The sequence below is a fragment of the Sarcophilus harrisii genome, chromosome 2 (assembly GCF_902635505.1).
Source record: "Sarcophilus harrisii chromosome 2, mSarHar1.11, whole genome shotgun sequence".
NCBI lineage: Eukaryota > Metazoa > Chordata > Mammalia > Dasyuromorphia > Dasyuridae > Sarcophilus > Sarcophilus harrisii.
The window spans coordinates 43,939,467-43,960,195 of NC_045427.1; the positions used below are offsets into that span (position 1 = coordinate 43,939,467).

Genomic DNA, 20,729 nt, shown 5'->3' on the forward strand with positions numbered 1-20,729 from the left:
GAATGCTAGAAATGCCAAATATAAGACAAGAAGGGTTAGAATAAAGGCAAATAGGAAGCAAAACTACTGCTTTTGCAAATGGTCTATCTAGAGAACCCCAATGCTGGGACTCTTTTTAAAGAATCTTTTTGCAGTCACTGAAGCCTATACATTCTTCTCAGACTATTGCTTTTAATGAAAAAAATGTTTATGATTATAAAAGGAGCCTACTTGTAATGAAATATAGTTGTCAGAATATTCAAGAAAATGAAAGTTCAAGACTCCAGCATAAAAAACTCAACTCTATATTTTGGTTTTTTTGTGTTGTATTGTCCTCAATGATTTAGATATCAAAACTACATTTATATCAGGATTTTATTCCCTTTTTTGCTTATTTTTACAAACAGTTTACTTAATACTGAAACTGCTCTTTGATTGATAAAATTCACTTGTAAATCCATCTGGTACTAAAATTTCTACCTTCCCCTTCTTCCCCCTCAGAGTGCATCTATAGGTTGTTCTTTCTTTTTTGTGATATTTAGGATATTTAAATGATCTATTTCTTGAACATTTTATATTTTTATAAGCATTCATATACAATGTTATCAATTTCATTGGCATTTAATTGGGCAAAAGAGTTTCTTAAACTTTTTTCTTTATTTCCTTATGAATTTATATATTTTTTCATTTCATATAAACAATTTGTTTTCCTTTTTTTAAATAAGACTAGATATTTATCAACTTAATTTTTATAATCTCATTTTGTTTTCAGTTTTGTTAAATCTCTTGTTATAAGAATTTCTATTTTAGCATTTAGTTGAGTTTTTAATTGGTTGCTTTTCTAGGGTTTTGTTGCTGTTGCAACTGCAGGCTCAAATGACTGATTTATTATTTCTCTTTTGTTGATTTAAGTGTTTAGATATATAATTTTTTCTCCCAAGGACTAATTAGTTTCCCATAAATTCTGGTATGTTTTCTCATTGTTATGCTTTTCTTTGATGAAATTTTTTATTGTTTCTGTGATTTGTTATTTGAGTCAATAATTCCTTAAACTAAATTTAGTCTTCAATTAATTTTTAATTCTTTGTAAAGTCCCTTTATTGAATATAATTTTTATTACATTGTGGTTAGTCACAAAGGATTACTTTTAGTATTTTGGGGTTTTTTGCATTGATTCATGAGGTTTTTGTGCCCCAATACATGACTGATTTTTTGCCAAGGTGCTATGCATGGCTGAAAAGTAAGTAAAATTCCTTCTGTTCCCATTCAATAATCAATAGAGATCTATCATCTCTAATTTTCTAAAGTTCTTTTCAGGTCTTTAACTTCTTTTTCCCCCCTCTTTGTTACTGGTCTAAGTCTGAAAGGAGTAACTGAGGACTTCCCCCACCAGTACAGTTTTACTGTGTCTTTCACTCAGCAATATGATAGACTTTTAAGCCTTTAGCTGTAATACTGTGCAGTGTAAATGTAATAAACACTGATATTGATTTGTTAACAATAGCACTTTTAAACATACTGCAATTTCCCTGCTTATCTTTTTATCAAGTCTGTTCTTACTACAGCTTTCAATGAATCATAATTGCTATTTCTGTTTTGTTTTGTTTTTATTTCAGCAGAATATAATAAATTCTGCACCAGCACCTCCATTTTAATTCTATGTAAAATTTTATATTATAAGTATGTTAATTTGTAGTGGTCTGAATTTCTTAGAATTGTAATAACAGTGAGGATAGAGTTTTAAAAACAACATCAAATTTTTTTTCCCTCATAGAAATTACTAGCTGCTTCCTTTCTAAGGGAAAAAAAATTTGCCATGGGCAAGGCAATACAAAGACTTAAGTCTGAAGTACTAAAAGTACTGAAAGGAAAGAGAGAGAATTTTTACTAATGAAAATCATTTTTTTCATGCAAGGCCATACCAAAAATGTTATCAGAATAAATCAGATGAACCTTTAAGATCTAGCATCTTCACTAAACTGTAAAACAGCCACTCTAAATTTTTTTAGCTTTCTCGAAGTTTTATTCCCAGAAATAATGATGACCCTGAGTAAACAGATAAATTGAGATTGCTTCTCTGAGAACTCTTCTCAGAATTAAATCCTATATGAAATCAGAATCCTGGAACATGACTTTAACTATGCCATATGACTATGCCATAATCATGAAAAGTTAAGAATTTTTTTTTTCAGGAAATAAAGACAATAAACATACTTCAATCTCTTGGGAACTCAAATGATTTAAACTCCATTGAAAACTTATAGACTGTGATCAAGAATTGAAAATATGGGCTGTCCATCAAAGGTACATTTAACAATATTCAATGTGATGAAAGTGAGATTTCATAAGGAAGAATTAAAGAATACACAGCAAAATCATCTGTAATTAAATGATGTTAAAGATCTAAAAGTTAAGGTTTATTGCAAAATTCAATAAATTATAATTATTTCTCTTTATCTCAAATAATTTTTACTTATCTTTTTTTTTTTTTTTTTTTTTTAGGATTTTCTAAAACCACAATCAAATTGTTTGGTTTTTGGTTTTGCTTTGCTTTTTTTAAGTAAGATAAATCAACAAAGTATTCCTAGTATTGCAAACTTTTTTTATATAACACTTTTAAAATCCGCAAATAAATCTGAAATAGTTTGGTAAAAGTCCACAGGAAATAAATAATAATGCTCTTGGATGGAAAGAAAAAATAACTATTTACTATCAAGTAGATAGTCAAAAATAAATCCCTAAATCATTGTTTAGATAATAATAGGTATCACTCAAATAGCACTTCAAGGTGTACAAAGTCCTTTACATGTTATCCCATTTGATCTCACAACAACCTTATCAAGTATATACCATAATTATTTTCATTTTACATACAAATTAGAAAACTAAGGCTGAGATTATTAAGTGATTTGCCCAGGGTCACAGAGCTAGTAATTAAAACATTTGAGACACCACATAGGCTCAAGTCCTTCTCTTTATAATTGCAGTACCATATTCTCTGATCCTCCTTAAAAAAATAAGAATAAAATAGCTACATGTCTAAAGCCACATGCTTCAGTTCAAAATCCAAGAAAACACAGCCCTAGTTGCCATAAGATCAGGTTATATTTTTGATAGCAGTTGTTGCTAAATAGGGAAGAAAATCTCTAAACTTCCACTGAAGTCTATGATTCTAATTTTCAGGGAGGAAAAGGATGGCTACATAATTTTTAAATATTTTAAATTTTCATCTTAATTTTCTAATATGACAAGGAGAAAAATCATACATATAAGAATCCTACTTTTTGTTGCATTTCCCATTTTTCTCTATTCAGTTTCAGTGGCTGATGGAGATATCCAGGAGTAGGGAGTGCTTTCATTCATTTTAAAAAACAGTTCACTGTACTTCTTTGAGAGCATGGCCTTGACCACTAGGTATTACTATTGTTTCCAGTTCACCCAAATTAAAAATGGTCTTTAATGCCTTTAAAAGTTACGAATTTAATTAATTATAATTATAAATTATATTTATAATAATAATTATTGTAAATAAAGTACATAATTCTAAAAACAAAACCCATGGGGGAAAAAACCATCAACAAGTATGGATGATAATAACGGATTACAAAAAATATCAACTTTACTTAAGAATCTGGTAAAACAAACAACCTCAATGCAATTTTTGTTTCTAGGGATCTGCACTATCTCCCTAGAAACAAAAAAGTAGATTGGGCTATTACTAAAACATAACTTTGGTTATAAATAATAAGTATAATAGCTATGATAAATTATTTTGTGCTTAAAATGTCTACCATAAAATCTTTCCAGCAAAATCTCATAATAAAATTCATTCTATATTAGGAAAGAATAACTTAGTACCAAAAAAAAAAAAAAAATTATGAGTACTGGAAATCCAGGAATATAGCTTTTTTAATTTTTTTTTTTTTTTGCTAAGGCAACGAATGGGGTTAAGGGACACAGCCAGGCAGTATTAAGTGTCTGAGACCACACTTGAACTCGGGTCCTCCTGACTTCAGGGCTGGTGCTATATCCAATATACCAACTAGTTGCCCTAGGAATATCGCGTGGGCGTGTGTGTGTGTGTGTGTGTGTGTGTGTGTATATGTGTATGAATATAACTTTTTTTTAATGGTTTTTCATTTGGGTCAGTGGCAATATGTAACTGTAAAATATTTGCCAGAGGTAGATGCTTATGTAATCTTATACTGATAACATATCATAATCAAAATAAATCAAAATCACTTAAGCCAGTTCAAACTATATTGACTGGCAAAGATGTTTTAAAACTATTTCTAAGGGCAACTAGATGGTGCAATTGATAGTGCATCAGTCCTAAAGTCAAGAGACCTGAATTCAAAATAGGCCTCAACACTTCCTGTGTGACCTGAACAAGTCCCTTAACTCCAATTGCCTCAACAATAAATAAACATTTTCCAAGTCAGCTATAACTCTAAAGTTTTTTCCCTAAAGACACTTTAAACATATTTGGGGTGAGAAGGTAGAGAAATACCCCATAAAAAAGATTTTAGGAGGTTACATTAGACTAGATACTTGAATCCCACATTCTGAAAGCCAAGCTTTCAATTATTATCTGGAAAAGTTGTAGTTAAGAGTACTACACTTTAAAATTAGGAATTCCTGAATATGAATTTCACCTTATATGTAAGCAAACAACAACCTCATTTCCCAGATAACTTTAAAATGGGAATAATAATATCCATAGTCCCTGGACCTCACAAGTTTATGAAGTTCAAATGAGATAACACACATAAAGCACCTTGAAACTTTAAAATACTTCATAAATGTTAAATTATTATTATGTAAATAGTATTACAAAGCCTTTCCACAGAAGTATTCCTAAATTTCTTATATAGAAATTTTTCTTTCCTAGAGAAACAACCAAAAAAGACAAAATGGAATTTTAGGGCTTTATTGGGTCAAAAGTAGATACTGCTTTTTCTTTCCCTAAGAGGTTCTAGGCCTGCTCTTTCCTCATCTTCTACCTTCTGGCTTCCTTAAGTCCTAACTAAAAATCTAAAAAACTAAAAACAAAAACAAAAACAAAAACAAAAAAAACCCCAACAACCCAGGAAATCTTTCTGGAGTCCTTTTAAATCTAGGGCCTTCCTTCCATTGATTTTTCCTATTTACTCTCTCCATAGCTTGTACATAGCTATTTGCAAGTTGTTCCCCCTCCCTCCCATCCCAATAGATGGTGAGAATAGATGAGAATAGATGCTGTCTTTTCTGTACTTAGCAAGTTAGCTACCTGGTACAAAGCAGGCACTTAAAAAGTGTGGGGAGAGGGAAAGAGATGGGGGAAGGAGAGTAAAAGAGATCCTGTTGGAGCTGAACTTTAATGAACAGCATATACAAATTAAAAGTACATAAAATAGTAACGAAAATAATAGTTAAAAAGAAAAGAAAAAACTCTTAATAGTCTTAAACTTGATAACAAGAAAAAAGATATTAACCAAAAAACATATATGCCCAAAGATACAAAAAAAAGCAAAAGACCTCAGCTTACAATCAAAAAACATGCTAACGTGGATTCTCTTTACATTAGATTTGATCTAAAGGAAAGAGGCAAGAGAAACTAGAATTTCCAGAATAGGAAATTACCATTATGCTACAATGGTTGATGGACTAAATGGGCACCCACATTTGCGATGTAGGGAATAGGAACTGACCTGTGACATATCATTAATATAAAACATTCATGTGAGGAAAATCTCTCTCAACAATGTAAGATGACATTCAAGTTTTAGAGAGTTCCCTCAAGCACTTAGACTTGTCAAGGATCAACCAACCAAAATGTCAGAGGCCAAACCTGAAACTAGGTATTTCTGGCTTCAAGGAAATCACTTATCTTTTCGCTACACTATTCTGCCTTTTTCTATCATTTCACAAATTAGTCTTCATCTAAGAAGAAAAATCAAATTCCGGTAGAAACTTAATGATTGTTGATAAAACCAATCTTAATGACAAAGAAGCATAAAAGGATTCCTTATGTTATGTGTCAGAGGGCCTGTTAGAAGTGTTTGTTTTCTAAAAATAATTGGTATTTAAAATTAATACAATGAATAAGCAAGTATAAATTAAATAGCCAATCGAAATAGAAAATTAGTTTCTAATAATACCCTTTTATCAAAGCAAAGGAAAACCATGACTATGTTCATTTCAAGTATTAAGTTCTATCAATATGAAAAATATATTTTAAGATTTAAGAAAACCTACTACAGAGCCCTGCACACCAGGAACATTTAATAAATATTTTTAAATTAAATTGAAATATCAATGCCTAAGAATTAAACCTTTATTTTACATGAGAATGTAAACAAATGAGAAACAAAAAGACCTATTTATACCTTCAAAAATTCAGTAGTATCCCTAAATGATATGAAAGAATTTAGCTTTAATATACAGTATGACACAGTGGATACTGTACCAGCTTCAGAACCTGAAAAAAGCTGGGTTCAGGTTCTACAGGCACATACATATAGACATCAGCACTCAATGCTTTCTAGGCACTTCTCTAAGACAATATTCCTTGATTAAGGAGCATAAGGCAGCCTGCTTTGGTAGATAGTTTCCTTATCTAAGATTTCCCAATAGTAAAGCAATCACTAGTCCAGTTACTATTTCTATATGCATATCATTTTGTTATTTCTCATTTCCTATCGCCTTTCCAAACTTAAATCCTGATTTTTTTCATACCTGAACTCTGATTATAAAATAATGCAATAAAGTAAGGTTATGATACTGACTTGTTGCTACAGAAGTGGATACACACAGTTAAAAAAACCCAGTAATGATCAAACTAAATAGAATGAGGGTCAAAAAACACCTATAAAATGTCTATAATACTTTATACACTTAACATTATTTTGTAAAAGAAAAACTTAAGTGCTCATGTGAGCACTTTTTTATATAATACAGATTACTGTTAAAACAACTTAATGCCAAAAATAATAAAACAACAAAATTCAATTCATATTGAAATTATTTTGAAGTGTTATACTCTAGATTAATCATCAATAAGAAAAGTTGCAAAATAGCCATTGATCAATATACTACATATAATCTCCAAAGTAATTATTGTCCTATAGAAGCACAATAGATTATTTTACCTAGACTTAATATTAAAATTTCAACACATTAACCAACTAAAGTCACCATTCAAGTTTTTTAATTATTCTACACATATGTAATTTAATGTCAATATACTCTCAGATCCTTCGTAAAAATCCTATCTCAACTAATAATTCTATCTGCTTACTTGATTCTCCTTATTCTTTTTAAAATTTTATTTTATTTTTAATTTATGAAATAAGGCATTTCCATAAGTTTTTAAATTTTTTTTAAAAATCTGATTGTACATGAAATTATAAATCTATTATATACAATCTCTTTATTCTTAAAATGAATGTGATAACAACCAAGTTTTTTTAAGAACTTAAAATGCTCCATAAAACAAGTCTATTTTTAGTTCATATGAATGAGCCATCTAAAAAGAATTAACTTCATCAATTACTATCCCATACTTTTATTTTTTACTTTATATTTCCTATCGATTATGAAATCACAGAATGGTATTACTAAGTCATAAAAGGCAAAAGTTGACAAAATTTTATTGAAAGGGCACAAATTTTACCTGAGATTCCCAAAGGATATTAACAACAAAATTTTAAATAATTCCTTTATGTTTTTCAGGTTTCTTCAAGTCACTCACTGATAGTCAAATCTGAAAATATGACAGGCTACTATTGATACCAAACCTAGTAAATAAGGCCATTCCAATATGCTTCTAAAAGAAGGATCAAATGCCCTAGTTAAAAAAAAAAAAAGATTGTATGAGTTCTCAAAATTTCAAACTTTCTTATATTTCACTTTTTTTCTCCATTTTAAGGAAAGTTTTTGCATAACGACACGATATACTTTGAAATGGCCACTATCCTGACCTTCCAACAGTCCGGCTCTAGGAAAATTCAGTGGTGGGTGTGACTTGAGAGGATATAAAAAATGACAAAAGGCATTGAATATTTTTATGCTGAATAAAATTGCTATGCTACAAATAATATCAGAGCTAGTATGCCACTCTTCTGTAATTTGAATTACTAGTCCTACATCTGTTAACTTTAATTACTACTTATAGAACGATTTTTTCTTAAGAAACATCATTTTTTTTGTTGTATTCTTCTTTTTGATACCCAAATTACAACATTTCCATACAATTTCAGATATTGTTGCCTAAAATGCCATCATCATGTACTCAGCATGATGGTAGCAGCCAACTAAAGTCACCAGAGCAACAGACAATGGTTATAGTTACTAAGTTAGGTTCTATGTACAAACTCAGGAGCAAATTCCATTTAACTTTTCATTGACCAGAACCTCTTATTCAGCTCTAATTAAACTTTTTTATCTCAATAAATATAAAATAAGAAATCTTAATTTCTTTTTTTTCCTCCTCTTCAGAGAAAATTTTGGTGAAAATGAAGTAAAATAGTCTAACCGTTCTTGGCTTTTTTTAAGCCCAATCAAAATGAAAGAAAAGAATTCACATTACAAAAGGATTTTTAAAATCCAATCCTCTTCTCTTTTTACAAGTGGGTTAAGAGATGGTTAACCTCATAGTTGGAGAATTTTGGTGTGATGTCCCTTGCACAGGAAACCTGTTCTGACACATTCTTCTAGTGTCCAGTATAGGAATTTAACCTCATCGGACATCAAGCTCAGGTCCTAATACTTCAGCTCCTGGGAATTCTCTTAGAGGCCTTAGTCAAGGGAATTTGCTTGGGGCCCTTCTAATGCCACCTTTGCAGATGACAAAAACCCTAAGGATTTAGGGGATTGGGGAGGATTGAGGATTCTGTCTACACTGGTACCCTAGAAACAAGCCAGAGTAATAAAATTTCTCTAGACAGGAGACATACCTCTGTGTGAAAGCGGGGAAAGAATAAATCAGTTCGGGCCCAGAAACTGCCTCTGAGACAGGGAGATGAAAAGGTGGGCCTCTCCTGGGCTCCAGGACGAGAAGGAAAGGCGCCGGGTCCGGGGGGCTGCCCCAGAATGCTAGGGAGAAGGCCGGGCCAGGGCTAACGCTGGGGAAGGAGCGGCGGGCGGGCCGAATAGAACCCGCGGGGGGGCCGCAGGACCCTCTCTGTGCCCAGGCACGGGGACGACGCCACAGCCGGGGCAACTTTCCTGGGTAGGGCCTCGGCAGGAACCGCCGCCACTGACCAAGCCCGGAGATACGGCCCGGCCGGGAGCGGGGAGGGGGGAAGGGGGAGGGAGGAGGCGGGATGAAGAGGGGGATGCTGTGAGTAATCCCCGAGCGAGCGGGGAGGCCCCGGCCCGACGGCCGCAGGGGAAGAGCAGCGGAAAGGGGAGGGGGAACTGCGAGCGGGGTGGGAGGGAGGCGCGGAGAAAGGGGAGGGGAAGATACTAAAAGCGATTAATGCCGCAGAGACGAGCCGAGCGGCCCGGCATCGGGCAGGCTGCATCCAAAGGAGCCCGAGCGGCCCAGGGGGCCAACGAGGGGGCGGCGAAGAGGGCGCAAACATCCCACTCCTCCTTCCTTTGCCCAACACGATCTCCTGGGCCCCCATCGATCCCCTCGGGTCCCCCAATCCCACCCCTCCCCGCCAGTGCCCAGCGGCCCCCCACCACCCCGCCCCGAGGGCCTGGCGCGCTGGTCGTGGCGTTCTCCCCCACCCCCGCCTCTGGGCTATCCCGGCGGATGCCCAGCGCCTTGCATCCCCACCCCTCGAACCTGGCTCGTTGGCTGCGGACCACCCCCACCCCGCCCCCATACCATCCTGGCTCGGTGCCCGTCTCCTCACCAACCCCGGGCCTGGCTCGCGGATCGTGTGCTTCCCCCCACCCCCTGCCATCCCGACCCCATGCCATCCTCAATGGTGCCTCCCGGGCCCGACTCGTCGGCCAAGTCTCCCTCCTCCCGCCCCGTGCTTCCTGGACATGCCCCCCCGCTCCCGTGCCATCCAGGCTCCTCTGGCCGTGACTCCCCACCCCGTGCCATCCAAGCTCCGGGGCCATGCCACCCCCGCTCCCGTGCCATCCAGGCTCCTCGGCCGTGCCTCCCCGCCCCCATGACAGCCAGGCTCCCCGGCCGTATTCCCCTTCCTCCACCCCCCAGCCACCCTGGCTCCCTGTCGGCGTCCCCCTCACCCTTATGCCGCCCTAGCTCCCTGGCCGTGCCCTCCAGGACCCGTGCCATCCTGACTCTCCAGCCGTGTCCCCCGCCCCCATGCCATCCTGGCTCCCTGGTCATGCTCCTCGGGCCACATGCTCTCCTGGTTCCCAGATCGCGGCCCCTGGCCCCATGCCATCCTGGCTCCCTGGCAGTGCCCCCCGGTCCGTGCCAATCTGGCTCCCCGGCCGTGCCCCCCGGGCCCACGCCATCCTGGCTTTCTGTCCGTGCCCCAGGACCCTGCCATCCTGGCTCCCCGGCCGTGCCCGCCCTGGCCCCACGCCATTTAGCTCCCTGGCCGTGGCCTCCGCGGCCCACGCCGTCCTGGCTCCCTAACCGTGCCCCCCCGGGTCCCCGCCATCCCGGCCCAGCGGCCGCACCCCCCCGCACCGCGGCGGGTGCCCCCCGCCCGGGTGACTCACCTCTCGAGTACAGGGACTTGGGCGATTCCAGGTCGAGGTCGGCGCTGAGCAATGAGATGAAGTCCGAGGGCATCGCAGCTCGACCCGGCCCGGCCCGAGGGCGGGGGGGGAGCGGCGGGGGCGGCGGCACCTCCTCTGCGGGAGCTCGGGCACCGGGCCGGGGGCGGCGAGCGACCGAGGAGGCCGGGGGTCGGGGCGTGAGCCTGGGCGAGGCGAGGCAGGCGCGGGCGGCCGCCGCTGCCGCTCCTCCGAGGCCGCCGCGGGCAGCCCCCACCGCGCAGCGAAGCCGCAGCCGGGCAAGCCCGCTCGGCCGGAGCCGCGACGGGGAAGGGCGCGAGGGCCGGCGGGAAGGACGGGCCGAAGGCGACGGCGCTCCGGAGCGAGCTTCTCCTCGGCCAAAACTGACGGGCTCCGCTGCCGCCGCCGCCGTCGTCGCCGCCGCCGCTGCTGACAGGAATCCGGGCCCCGCCCCCGGCGCGACTCCGCGCACGCGCCTGGGGCCCCGGCAGCGGGGGGCGGAGAGCCGGCGGCTGGGGAAGAGCCGCGACGGGGAGCGGGGGGAGGGCCGACGCGGAAGGGAACAGCATCAACAATCTGTTTCCTGCCGCTGTCCGGGCTGTTCGCGATCTGGGAGAGGGCCCAGAGCCGGGGGGAGGCTCGGGGGGTGCCTGGGGACTTGTCAGCGCCTGGGGGCCCCGGCGGAGGGGGAGAGGTGTCCGCGCTGGCCTGGGAGGTGGTTGCGCGGCCTGCCCCGCTCCCGTCACTGTGTGTGTGTGTGGGGGGGGCCTGCCCAGAGGGCCCGGGGCCCCCAAGGGGCTTCTTAGTCTCGGCTCAAATGAAGATGTGCAAAATCCAGGGGTCCGGGCGGGGGAAGGGCCTTAACTGTGCTCGGGGCCTTCGGCGCTCGGGAGGAAGATGGGGGGTCGCGGTCGGAGGCGGAGGAAAAGGGGGCCGAGAGTAATTTGTCAGGCACAAGGCGGTTTAAAACGGGATGGTTCAACTTCAGGCCCTTTTTTTAACCGAGAAAGCGAAACTCCAGTAGGAGGGGTTCTAGGCCCGGGATTGCGTTGGCAAAGCAAGGTCAGCACCTTCTGCGCAATTTATCCCCTCAGAAAGTTAGCCTGCCTGGGCCAGGTCCCTTCCGCCTCTCCCTCCGCCCCCCACTCACCCCGAAGCCGACGCGACCAGTTGCTTTAACAACTGTTGCTCCAACAAATTGTATTTATCACCCGTGGTAACAGGTAGGCCAGTCAAGAACGGAGGCAAGCACATTTAATGTCCGTCCTTGGCTGTTTCAGAGACAAAGGTTCCTATTGTCACCCCAGGTTCTCCTGAACCTAAAAGAATACTCAGAAAGTGCTCCTAAATTGGTTAGAATGTTTCAGGAAACGCATCAATTGACTTAAAGCAGGTGCATCTTGGGAAATCAATTTGAACGTTGTGTCTAATGCCTTTTGTTTTGGTTTGGTGGGGTTTTTTTTTTAGTTGTTAGAGACTGGTTTTTTTAAGGGCATTTTTTATCTAAATAGGAAGTCGTAAAACAATATTTTTAAAGATTCCCTAGTATGTTTGTGTTCATTTATTTAATGGTAGATTTCGCTAGCCTCAAATTTGTTTTGTTTTTGTCCTCCCCTTCTTGTGCTCCCCCCCCCTGCTCCAAAACCTGGGCAAGCCAGGGCGTTGAAACTGTGTGGTTATTACAATTAAACAACCCTGGAAACGTTTGGAGATCTAAAAAGAGAATGCTACTGGGCATCATCCGTGAAGAAAGGGGAGTTGGCCAAGGGTGGGGAGGCTTTGCTTAAGCTTTGCTGGAAGACGCAGAATTTCAGTGCGTCCTCATAGTGTAGCCTACAATCTGAACATCTGAATGAAGATGCTCAATTATCTTCCCTGAACCCAGTGTAATAATCAGTCCCGTGAATATTTTCTTCCTGTCAGAGGTGGGTAAGATTTCAGAGCCACCCTGTGAGGTGGCAAAGCAGAACAGGAAACAGCCCTCGAATCACCGTTGCTACCAGCAGATCAGTACAGTCTGTAGTAACAAGTCCCAAGGGAAGTTTGTTTAAAACTAGCAGGAGCCACACACATTTGAGAGAGGAAGATTCAAACCCTGCAGTGTTAGGCATACAGAAACACTTCATACATCTTTTATGAACTGTGCCCTCTTGGAAGAAGGAAGAACATTTTGTCCCATAGCCAGTGCATAGGTCTATGTAACGGGATGAATAAATTGTCATTTCTGAGTAGTAGTTGAAGAGGGTCTAAATACTACAACAACTTTAAGTCTCATTTTTTTTTTCTTTCCTTTAAAAGGCATGTTTGTCCAGTATCTACTAGAGCAGCTCTAATGTCCCCATATTGGAAGTCCCTGTCCACAGACATAGAAGGACAATGATCCTTTCCCCTTAAACACACTCAAACAGCATATTACCCTTTTCAATTCAAAGACTCATAAAGCACTGCTGGGTAGTATGTGTTTCTGTAATCCCTTTCCCTATCAGGACTGAATCAATGGTAATTTTAAAAATCAGATAATACCTGTCTAAAAATGGGAGGAAGGGCAGGATACCATACCTTGGACCCTGACCTACAGAACCACCCTCAGGCACTAGGGAGACCTAAGTAGTCTTTGGATGCCTGTTTGAAAAGAGTTTCTATTTCCTGGTATTTTCATAGAACTTTGTTTTTACTGGCCACAACTCTGCAGTATTAGAGAGGCCTAGATTTTACTGTTGCTCTTCGAAGTTTGGTGCCTAAAAACACAAATATAATTGTTGGCATAAAGTCAATAGCTTTGATCTGGTCACAAAATAAGACCAAACTGCGATAATATTCTAGGATCATTTGTATCTCATCAACTTTAATTCCAAAGAAACTTCATGCTATGTTTAAGGTTTTGTTTCATTTTTTCCTTAATTTTACCTAATATCTGAGATGATATGTTTTTTTCTTATTTTTCTTATTTTTAACGTAAAGTGGAAGATGGACTTTAAGTCCACAAAACTGGAAAATTTCCTCTAATTATATCCAATGCCATAATCATACTATAGTAGTTACAGTATATTTCCTATATATTTCTTGGCAAGCAATCATATATCACATTACTCAGGCACTTGATTAAAATTTCAAACAGACCCAGATTTAAATGTGTAGATTATACAAGACAAAATGGCAGCCTTTATGTTTCTGGTGCTCTTTAACCCCTACTGGAACTGCTTTGGCACTTTGCGAATTTTGTCTACAAATAGCCTGTAAGAACAATAGGCTCATATGTCAGCCATGAAAGAAGAATTAAATAAAACTTATATTGAACAGAAGAATAGCTTGTCATAAGAGCCCCAGAGTTTCTGTCATTGTATACACACAATGAAGACTGTTAAAATAATTTTGGTCACAAGCATATCTTGGAGCTCAGGTTAAACAAACACAAAATTGAAAAGAAAAGCTTCCAGGATGAATCAGGAATGAAAAAGACAAAAAAGTTTAGACCACAAGTTATTTTTGCCCAACTTGATATGCCACTCCTTAATTGTAACAGAGAAATGATAGCGGTGGGAAAAGGCTAGTTTTGTTTTGTTTTTGTTTTGAAATAAGTTTTTAATGATGTCTTGATTTTACATCATAGTCACTTCTGAATATACTTCATCCACTCCCAGGCCCACTACAGGAGGCTTCTCCTATAACGAAGAAAATAGATGAATGACAGTACTTGTGAAGAAAGGATTACTAAATTCTCATCAATCAATAAACATTTATTAAATACCAATGTTCAAGTTTTCACCCTTACATATGAATTAGTAAATATTTTTGCTGGAAAAAGTAGGTTGCATGCTTGAGAACTCATTTGCTGCTGCATACAGCATATTCAAACTGAAAATTCACTTTTTTCAAAGTGACTGAGTCTCATCATGACAAACACAGCAACTGATTTGAATAAGACATTTTTGAGGTTTGTGAGTTGGTCAAAGAGCTTTTTTTGGAAGGCAGCTAGAGATGAGATCAGGCCCTCCAGAATGGAGAAATTACAAACAAGGAGACTGCATCCTAAGACCTGATATAAGGGAAAGCAAAAGACAAATTTCAAATAAAGGGCCCTGAAAATCCCTTGCTGAATAAAATGAGGCAGAAGCTGAAAAAGAAAAATCACTGCCTATGGTTCTTAACCTTTTTTGTGTCACAGCTCCTGTTGGCAGCCTAGGGAAGCCTATGGGCCCCTTCTAGAATAATGTTTTCAAGTGCATAAAATAAAATGTATAGGCTTAGAAAGGAAATCAATTACATCAAAATTCAATTTAAAAAAAATCAAGTTCACAGAACTCCTGTTTAAAAAAATCAATGCTTTTTACTCATTTAAAACAAGTAGCTATTACAGAGACTAAAATATGACTTGGATCCCAATCTGAGCACCATTTCATCCAAAAAGGAAAATCCTATCGTCATATTAACTTTCTACTCTTGCTCACCCTGTAGCCAACAAGCCAAGCCAACAAGAATTTATTTAAGTATTGACAAGGAGAAAAGAAATACACTTTCAAAGACAAATTGATAAAGTTTGCACCTCCAAGGAGCTTGCATATTACTTCATAAAATATGTATGTGTGTGTGTGTGTGTGTGTGTGTAAAATCATTCTTTTGCTCTTTTTTGGTAGTTAGTGCAAAAGAGGCAAGGGCAATGATGGAAGTATGGATATCTTGTCTCTCACACACACAGCTCCCTTTTCTTTTCCCTTTTCCCCCCATACACCCCAAATTCCCAAGCAACAGACAAGAGAATGGTTAGAGAGGCATGACTGGCAAAGGGTAAAGTCCTGACACAGAAATATTTACATTGTGACACATTATTATTACTATGTGTTGATACAAACATTTCAGAAGAATGAAGCCATCATTTAGACTTAGTCAATGAATAATCAAAGAAATATACAACCTCTCTTCAGCTTTGCTGAGGATTAGTGGCCAAATACTCCAGAGTTAAGGATATAACAATAAAAGAGTTGGCTGGGTCATCCACTACTGACCCTCAGAATTTAAGGGATATGGAAAAGTTATTGGCTGAACTATTACAACTTAGGAAATCACAAGTTCTTTGTTGGAAATACTTATTAACAAATAAACATTATTATAGCAGTGAATACTATAATAAACATGACATAAACATGCTCATAAGGTTTTTTAAAAAGAAGAGTTTTCTGTCTGGGATGACTGCCTGAATAGAGACAACCAGCTTGGATCCCTACATACCTATTCCAGAAAAAAAAAAAAAAAACACAATTGATTGAATAATGATCAATTAAATAATGATCAAGAACTGGGAAAAGAAACTAGTGATGTCTTTCAGCACAGAAAGACACAAAAAATCAATGGGAAGATCATGAGCAAAAGTGAAGTGGACTGCAGACAATACTAGCTCCAATATAAGTAGGCAGCCTCACAGTATGACCAGAGTTGGACCAGAGACACTTGTGGACAGGACCCACAATTGGAAGAAGCAAGAGAAGAGGACTCCAGTGAAAAAGCCCTGGGGTGGTCAGAAACTCATAGCACTGGAACAGTAATAACAATCACTGTGGATGTAACTGCTTAGAACAGGATACTCCAGGATTCTGAGGTCTCTAGAGCTCTGTTCACCATAGAGGATCTTAAGGATCCAGGAATCTAAATCTTGAAGATCCAATGGAACCTAATCCCTGGAAGTTGACACAGGAAATCAGATGAGCCTGGAGTGAGGGGATGGGGCATAACTAAAGAGGACTAATTACTCCACCCAAAATTTTGGTAGGGGATATTGCCTACAAAGCCCCAACCTATTTCATAGACTAAAGCTGGAGAGATAAGTAAATTGAAAAAGATAACCATTATAAAGAATGTCCATATTAAAAGGATTCATAAAATAAAAACTGCTAGAAAAAAAAATTTTAGAATTAGAAGGCAAAGTAGAAAATAGAAAGAACTCAAAGATTACCTCCTGAAAGAAACTCTAAAAAGGAAAATCATAGGAATGTAAGAGCCAAAATTCAGAGCTTTCATATCAAAGGAAAAAATATTTCAAGCTATCAAAAGGAGTACAAGTACCAAGGAGCCACAGTCAGAATCACAAAAGCCCTGACAGCTTCTACTCTAAATGAAAGGAGATCTTGGAATAATACAATATTGCAAAAAGCAAAAGATATTGACTTACAACCAAGAATAACTTATATAACTAAGTATTATCCTATAGGGAGCCGGGGATGAATCTTTAATAGAACAGAGGATTTTCAAACATTTCTGATGAAAAGACCAATGCTGAGTAGGAATTTTAAAATTTTAGGTTTTCAGAGAACAAAGGTAAATTTATTTATTTAAAATATTTAGAATTTTTATTTATTTAGAAAAGTTATGATGATGGAGTGTTAATATTCTTATACATGGAAAAGAAATTAAATGTCCCTTCAGAACCTTAAAAAAAAAAGAGTATTATTAATAGTTAAATAAGAAAAACAGAGGCCCTGGGAGTAGCTTGATTCTGTTCATGTTTTAAGAGATGTAACATAGAGAAAAATGGAGTACACTAGTGTAGAAAATAGAAAGAAAGGTTTAGAACTTAATTGCTTCATATAATTGCAGTACATGAAAACAATATTTTATAAACATAGAAGTTGAGGTAGAGAGAGAGGATGTCAAAAGTCTAATTAAAAAAAAGATTAAACACAAGTACATATACACAATTTGGTGTCTATATATATCAAACCCAACATGGAAAGAATAGGGAGAAGTGTAGTTAAAAGGAAAAATAATATTGGGAAGGGAATAATTGAAAGCAAATCGAATTGCTATTCCTGAAGGTAGGATTAAAAGAAGAGAAGGAAATTTAAGGAGATGCCTATGAATTACAGAAAAACTGAACAAATTGTGGTATAGAATGTAATGAATGTTATTGCACCATAAGAAATTATGAAAAATATTCCAGAGAAGTCTAAAAAAACAGGGACTAATACAGAGTAAAGTGAAAGATGCAGAACAATACAAGGACAACTGGAAGAGGAAGAGGAAGAAGAAAGTGAGGATGATGAAGATGAAGGAGAAAGTAATGGAAATGATGGTGATGATGGGGAAGAGAAGGTTTCAGATGAAAAAGATACTAGGAAAGCATTATTTGTTTTAGGATGAAATCAATGCTAAACTTGATTTAACCATTGTCTCCTCAATTCCACTTAGTAACTTGTTTCAAGTTCTGGTCCATAACATCTCCTCGTAGGATTAAATCAATCATACTGAACCATACTAAATTAGATAACTATTTTCTCTATCAATTCCACCGACTTAGTACCTTATAGGAATCCTTTGTTTCAAGTTCAGACCCATAACAGACAACAATACCGTAAAGAAAAATCTCTTTGAAAGACTTAATGACCATACTCACAAAAGACCTATGATGGAGCATGCTATCCCATCCTGATAGAGAAGGGATAGAGTCAAGGTTAAAACACTTAAATATAAACATTCAAGTACTAAAAAGTCATTTTCATAAAATCTAAACATGGAAGGAGAAAGTGCTAAAGGGCAGTAGATGTCTTCTCCAGTAGAATGTCAGCTTCTTGAAGTCAGGAACTTTCTTTTTGCTTATACTTGTAATTTCAGTGCATAGCACTGTGCTGAGCATATAGTGCTGACTGATAAACTAATTCTGAATACTAAGTATGGAAATAAAAGGCAAACATTGGAGCTTTAAGAAAGCCCAATTCAAAAATCTTTCAACCATTAAAAAAAAACAGGCAAAGTGAACAGATTAAAAACTCTTTCTCATGAAAGACAGTGGCTTGACATATGAGTAACAGGTGGTAGGAAACTAAATTTAAACCAAAAGGAGAAGACATAGACAGAATTTATCTAAAAGAAACATATTATCTGTATTTAATGGTTGATAATCTATTTTGACTTTAAGAGGAAGAATGAAAACAAAAAAGGGGGATGTGAAGAGGAGAGATCTTCTGCTTGGAAAGAGCCTTAATTCAACAAAATCCTTGAGGAATAGAAGAAGGAATTGTATGATATCACTATCTATGATCAAATCATTCTAAATCCAACATCTTCAATGATTTCACATCCTTCTGATAGAAATGACTTTAGATATGAAACATTTACATTTCTTCTAAGTTAGTCATCATTGATTTTTTCCAATATTCCAATCTCATAGTCAGTCAATCAGTGAACAAACATATATTAGGCACTTAGTACATGCCTGATACCGCTAAGTTTTGTGAATACAGAGAAAGGCAGAAATATTCTCTACCCTTTAGGAACTTACATTCTAATGGGGGAGAAGACCTATAAATAACTAGATACATAAAGGATTTACAGAGTAGAAGTTAATCTCAGAGAGGATGACAAGTGGACATTAAGGACTTATCAAGCACTTATTAGATGCCAAATACCATGTTAATCATTGGGGATATAAATACAAACAAAAACAAAGTCAGTCCCTGCCCTCAGTGAGCTTACATTTAAAGGGAAAACGCAACACATAAAAAGGAGTTGAAAATCAAGTAGAGATTAATGAAAGAGGAAATGCATGTGCCAAAGCCTAAAGAGTCAAAAGCATGTTGGGAAGGGAATAAAGCATGATTGGTCTGGCTGGTCTCTATAATGTAGAAACTCATCAATGGGAGAAGGAAGTACACATGGTAGAGAGATGTTCTGCAATGAGAAGGCAACTAAGTCATGTAATGAAGATTGAGAAGCATAACCTGGAAAGAATTCTACAAGTAGCTAGAGGGACTGGGAAAGGCCATCTGCAGAACAGAATGTGCTATTTGAGCTGAGACTTGAAGGGACCGAGAGGCAGAGCTTAGGAGGTCAGAGCATTCCAGATGAGGGGACAATCAGCACAAAGGTCCAGGAATGGGGTACTGAGTGGCACATTCAATGAACAGCAAGTGCATTGCTGTAGCTAGATTATACATTGTGTGGAAGAGAGTAAAGTCTAAGAAAATTGGAGAGATAGGAAAAGGTCAGGTTGTAAAGAGCTTTAAAGGCCAAATAGAAATTTATCTATGATCCTGATGGAAACAGGAAGCTATTGGGAAATCAATATGTGCACAGTAGATTTGGAGTTGGGGGAGACACATACAAACATGGTAAAACTATATTTTAAGAAAACCACTTTGGCAGCTGAGTGAAGACAAGATTGGAGTGGGTAGAGGCTGGGGGTATGGAGGTCCCTTAGAAGGCTATCCTCAAAGTCTAAGCAAAACTTGATGAAGTCATGAATGATATTAGTTGCTATATGAGTAGAAGAGATGAGAACATACGGAAGAGGTTTGGAAAAGGTAGAGATGATGAGACTTGTGAGGAGAAATGGAGTGAGTAAAAGTACAGTGGAGATTGCCAGCTTGGGTAACTGAGAGGATGGTGGTAATAGGAAAGTTCAGAAGAGAAGAATATCTGGGAGAAAAGATAACGAGTTCTGTTTGGACATGTCAGGTTTGAGTCACCTACAGGACATTCAGTTTGAGTTGTCTAAAAGACATGACTAGTTCAGGAGAGAGACTAGAACTGTACACACACACACACTCACACTTTATAGCAACTTGTATTAAATCATGACAACAGGTACAAGGTTTAAGATGTCACATTATTTATAAAAGCCATCTCAAATTCCCTATTTTTCTGATGGGGCAATTTTGTTTCAAGTCATCTTTTGGAAGCTTTCCCAATTCATGCCATCCTGTTCTAATTATTCCTGGACACTGAATTCCCTAAGCACTCATGAATTAAATGCATAATGCATCATTTTACAACATGATGTAGTGGGGGGGGGGGAAGAATTATAAATAGAATAGAAGCAGAGAATCTCTACATTCAAAAGGACCTGAGAGATCATCTAATCTAATTCATACGTGAAAAAGAATCTACTCTACACCATACCCTACAAGTAGGTAGTAAGGAGAAACCCACTACCTCTGGAAGCAGTTCATTTCACTTTTAGATAATTCTAACCCTTGGGAAAGTTTTTCTTTACATCCAAGCTAACTCTTCCTCTTTGGAAGACTTCTACCCACTGAACCTCCTTCTACATCTGAAGCTAAGGTGAACAGGTTCCTTTCAAAAAGGACAGCCCTTCAAATACTTGAATA

At 38.7% G+C, this 20,729-nt stretch overlaps 1 protein-coding gene across 2 annotated transcripts in view; it reads right to left on the reverse strand.

Annotated features, from left to right (window-relative positions):
* The window catches only part of NFAT5 (nuclear factor of activated T cells 5), a 121,376-nt gene extending 110,620 nt beyond the window's left edge, over positions 1 to 10,756 (reverse strand). Inside the window, exon 1 of one of the 2 annotated variants that reach the window (XM_031950077.1) lies at positions 10,615 to 10,756. In XM_031950077.1, the coding sequence (XP_031805937.1) occupies positions 10,615 to 10,687 (73 nt within the window). In that variant the 5' untranslated portion in view covers positions 10,688 to 10,756. Of the gene's footprint in view, positions 1 to 8,915; positions 9,013 to 10,614 lie in introns of those variants that run through there. The other variant, XM_031950078.1, reaches the window with a different exon arrangement.
* Positions 10,757 to 20,729: the final 9,973 nt, after the last annotated feature.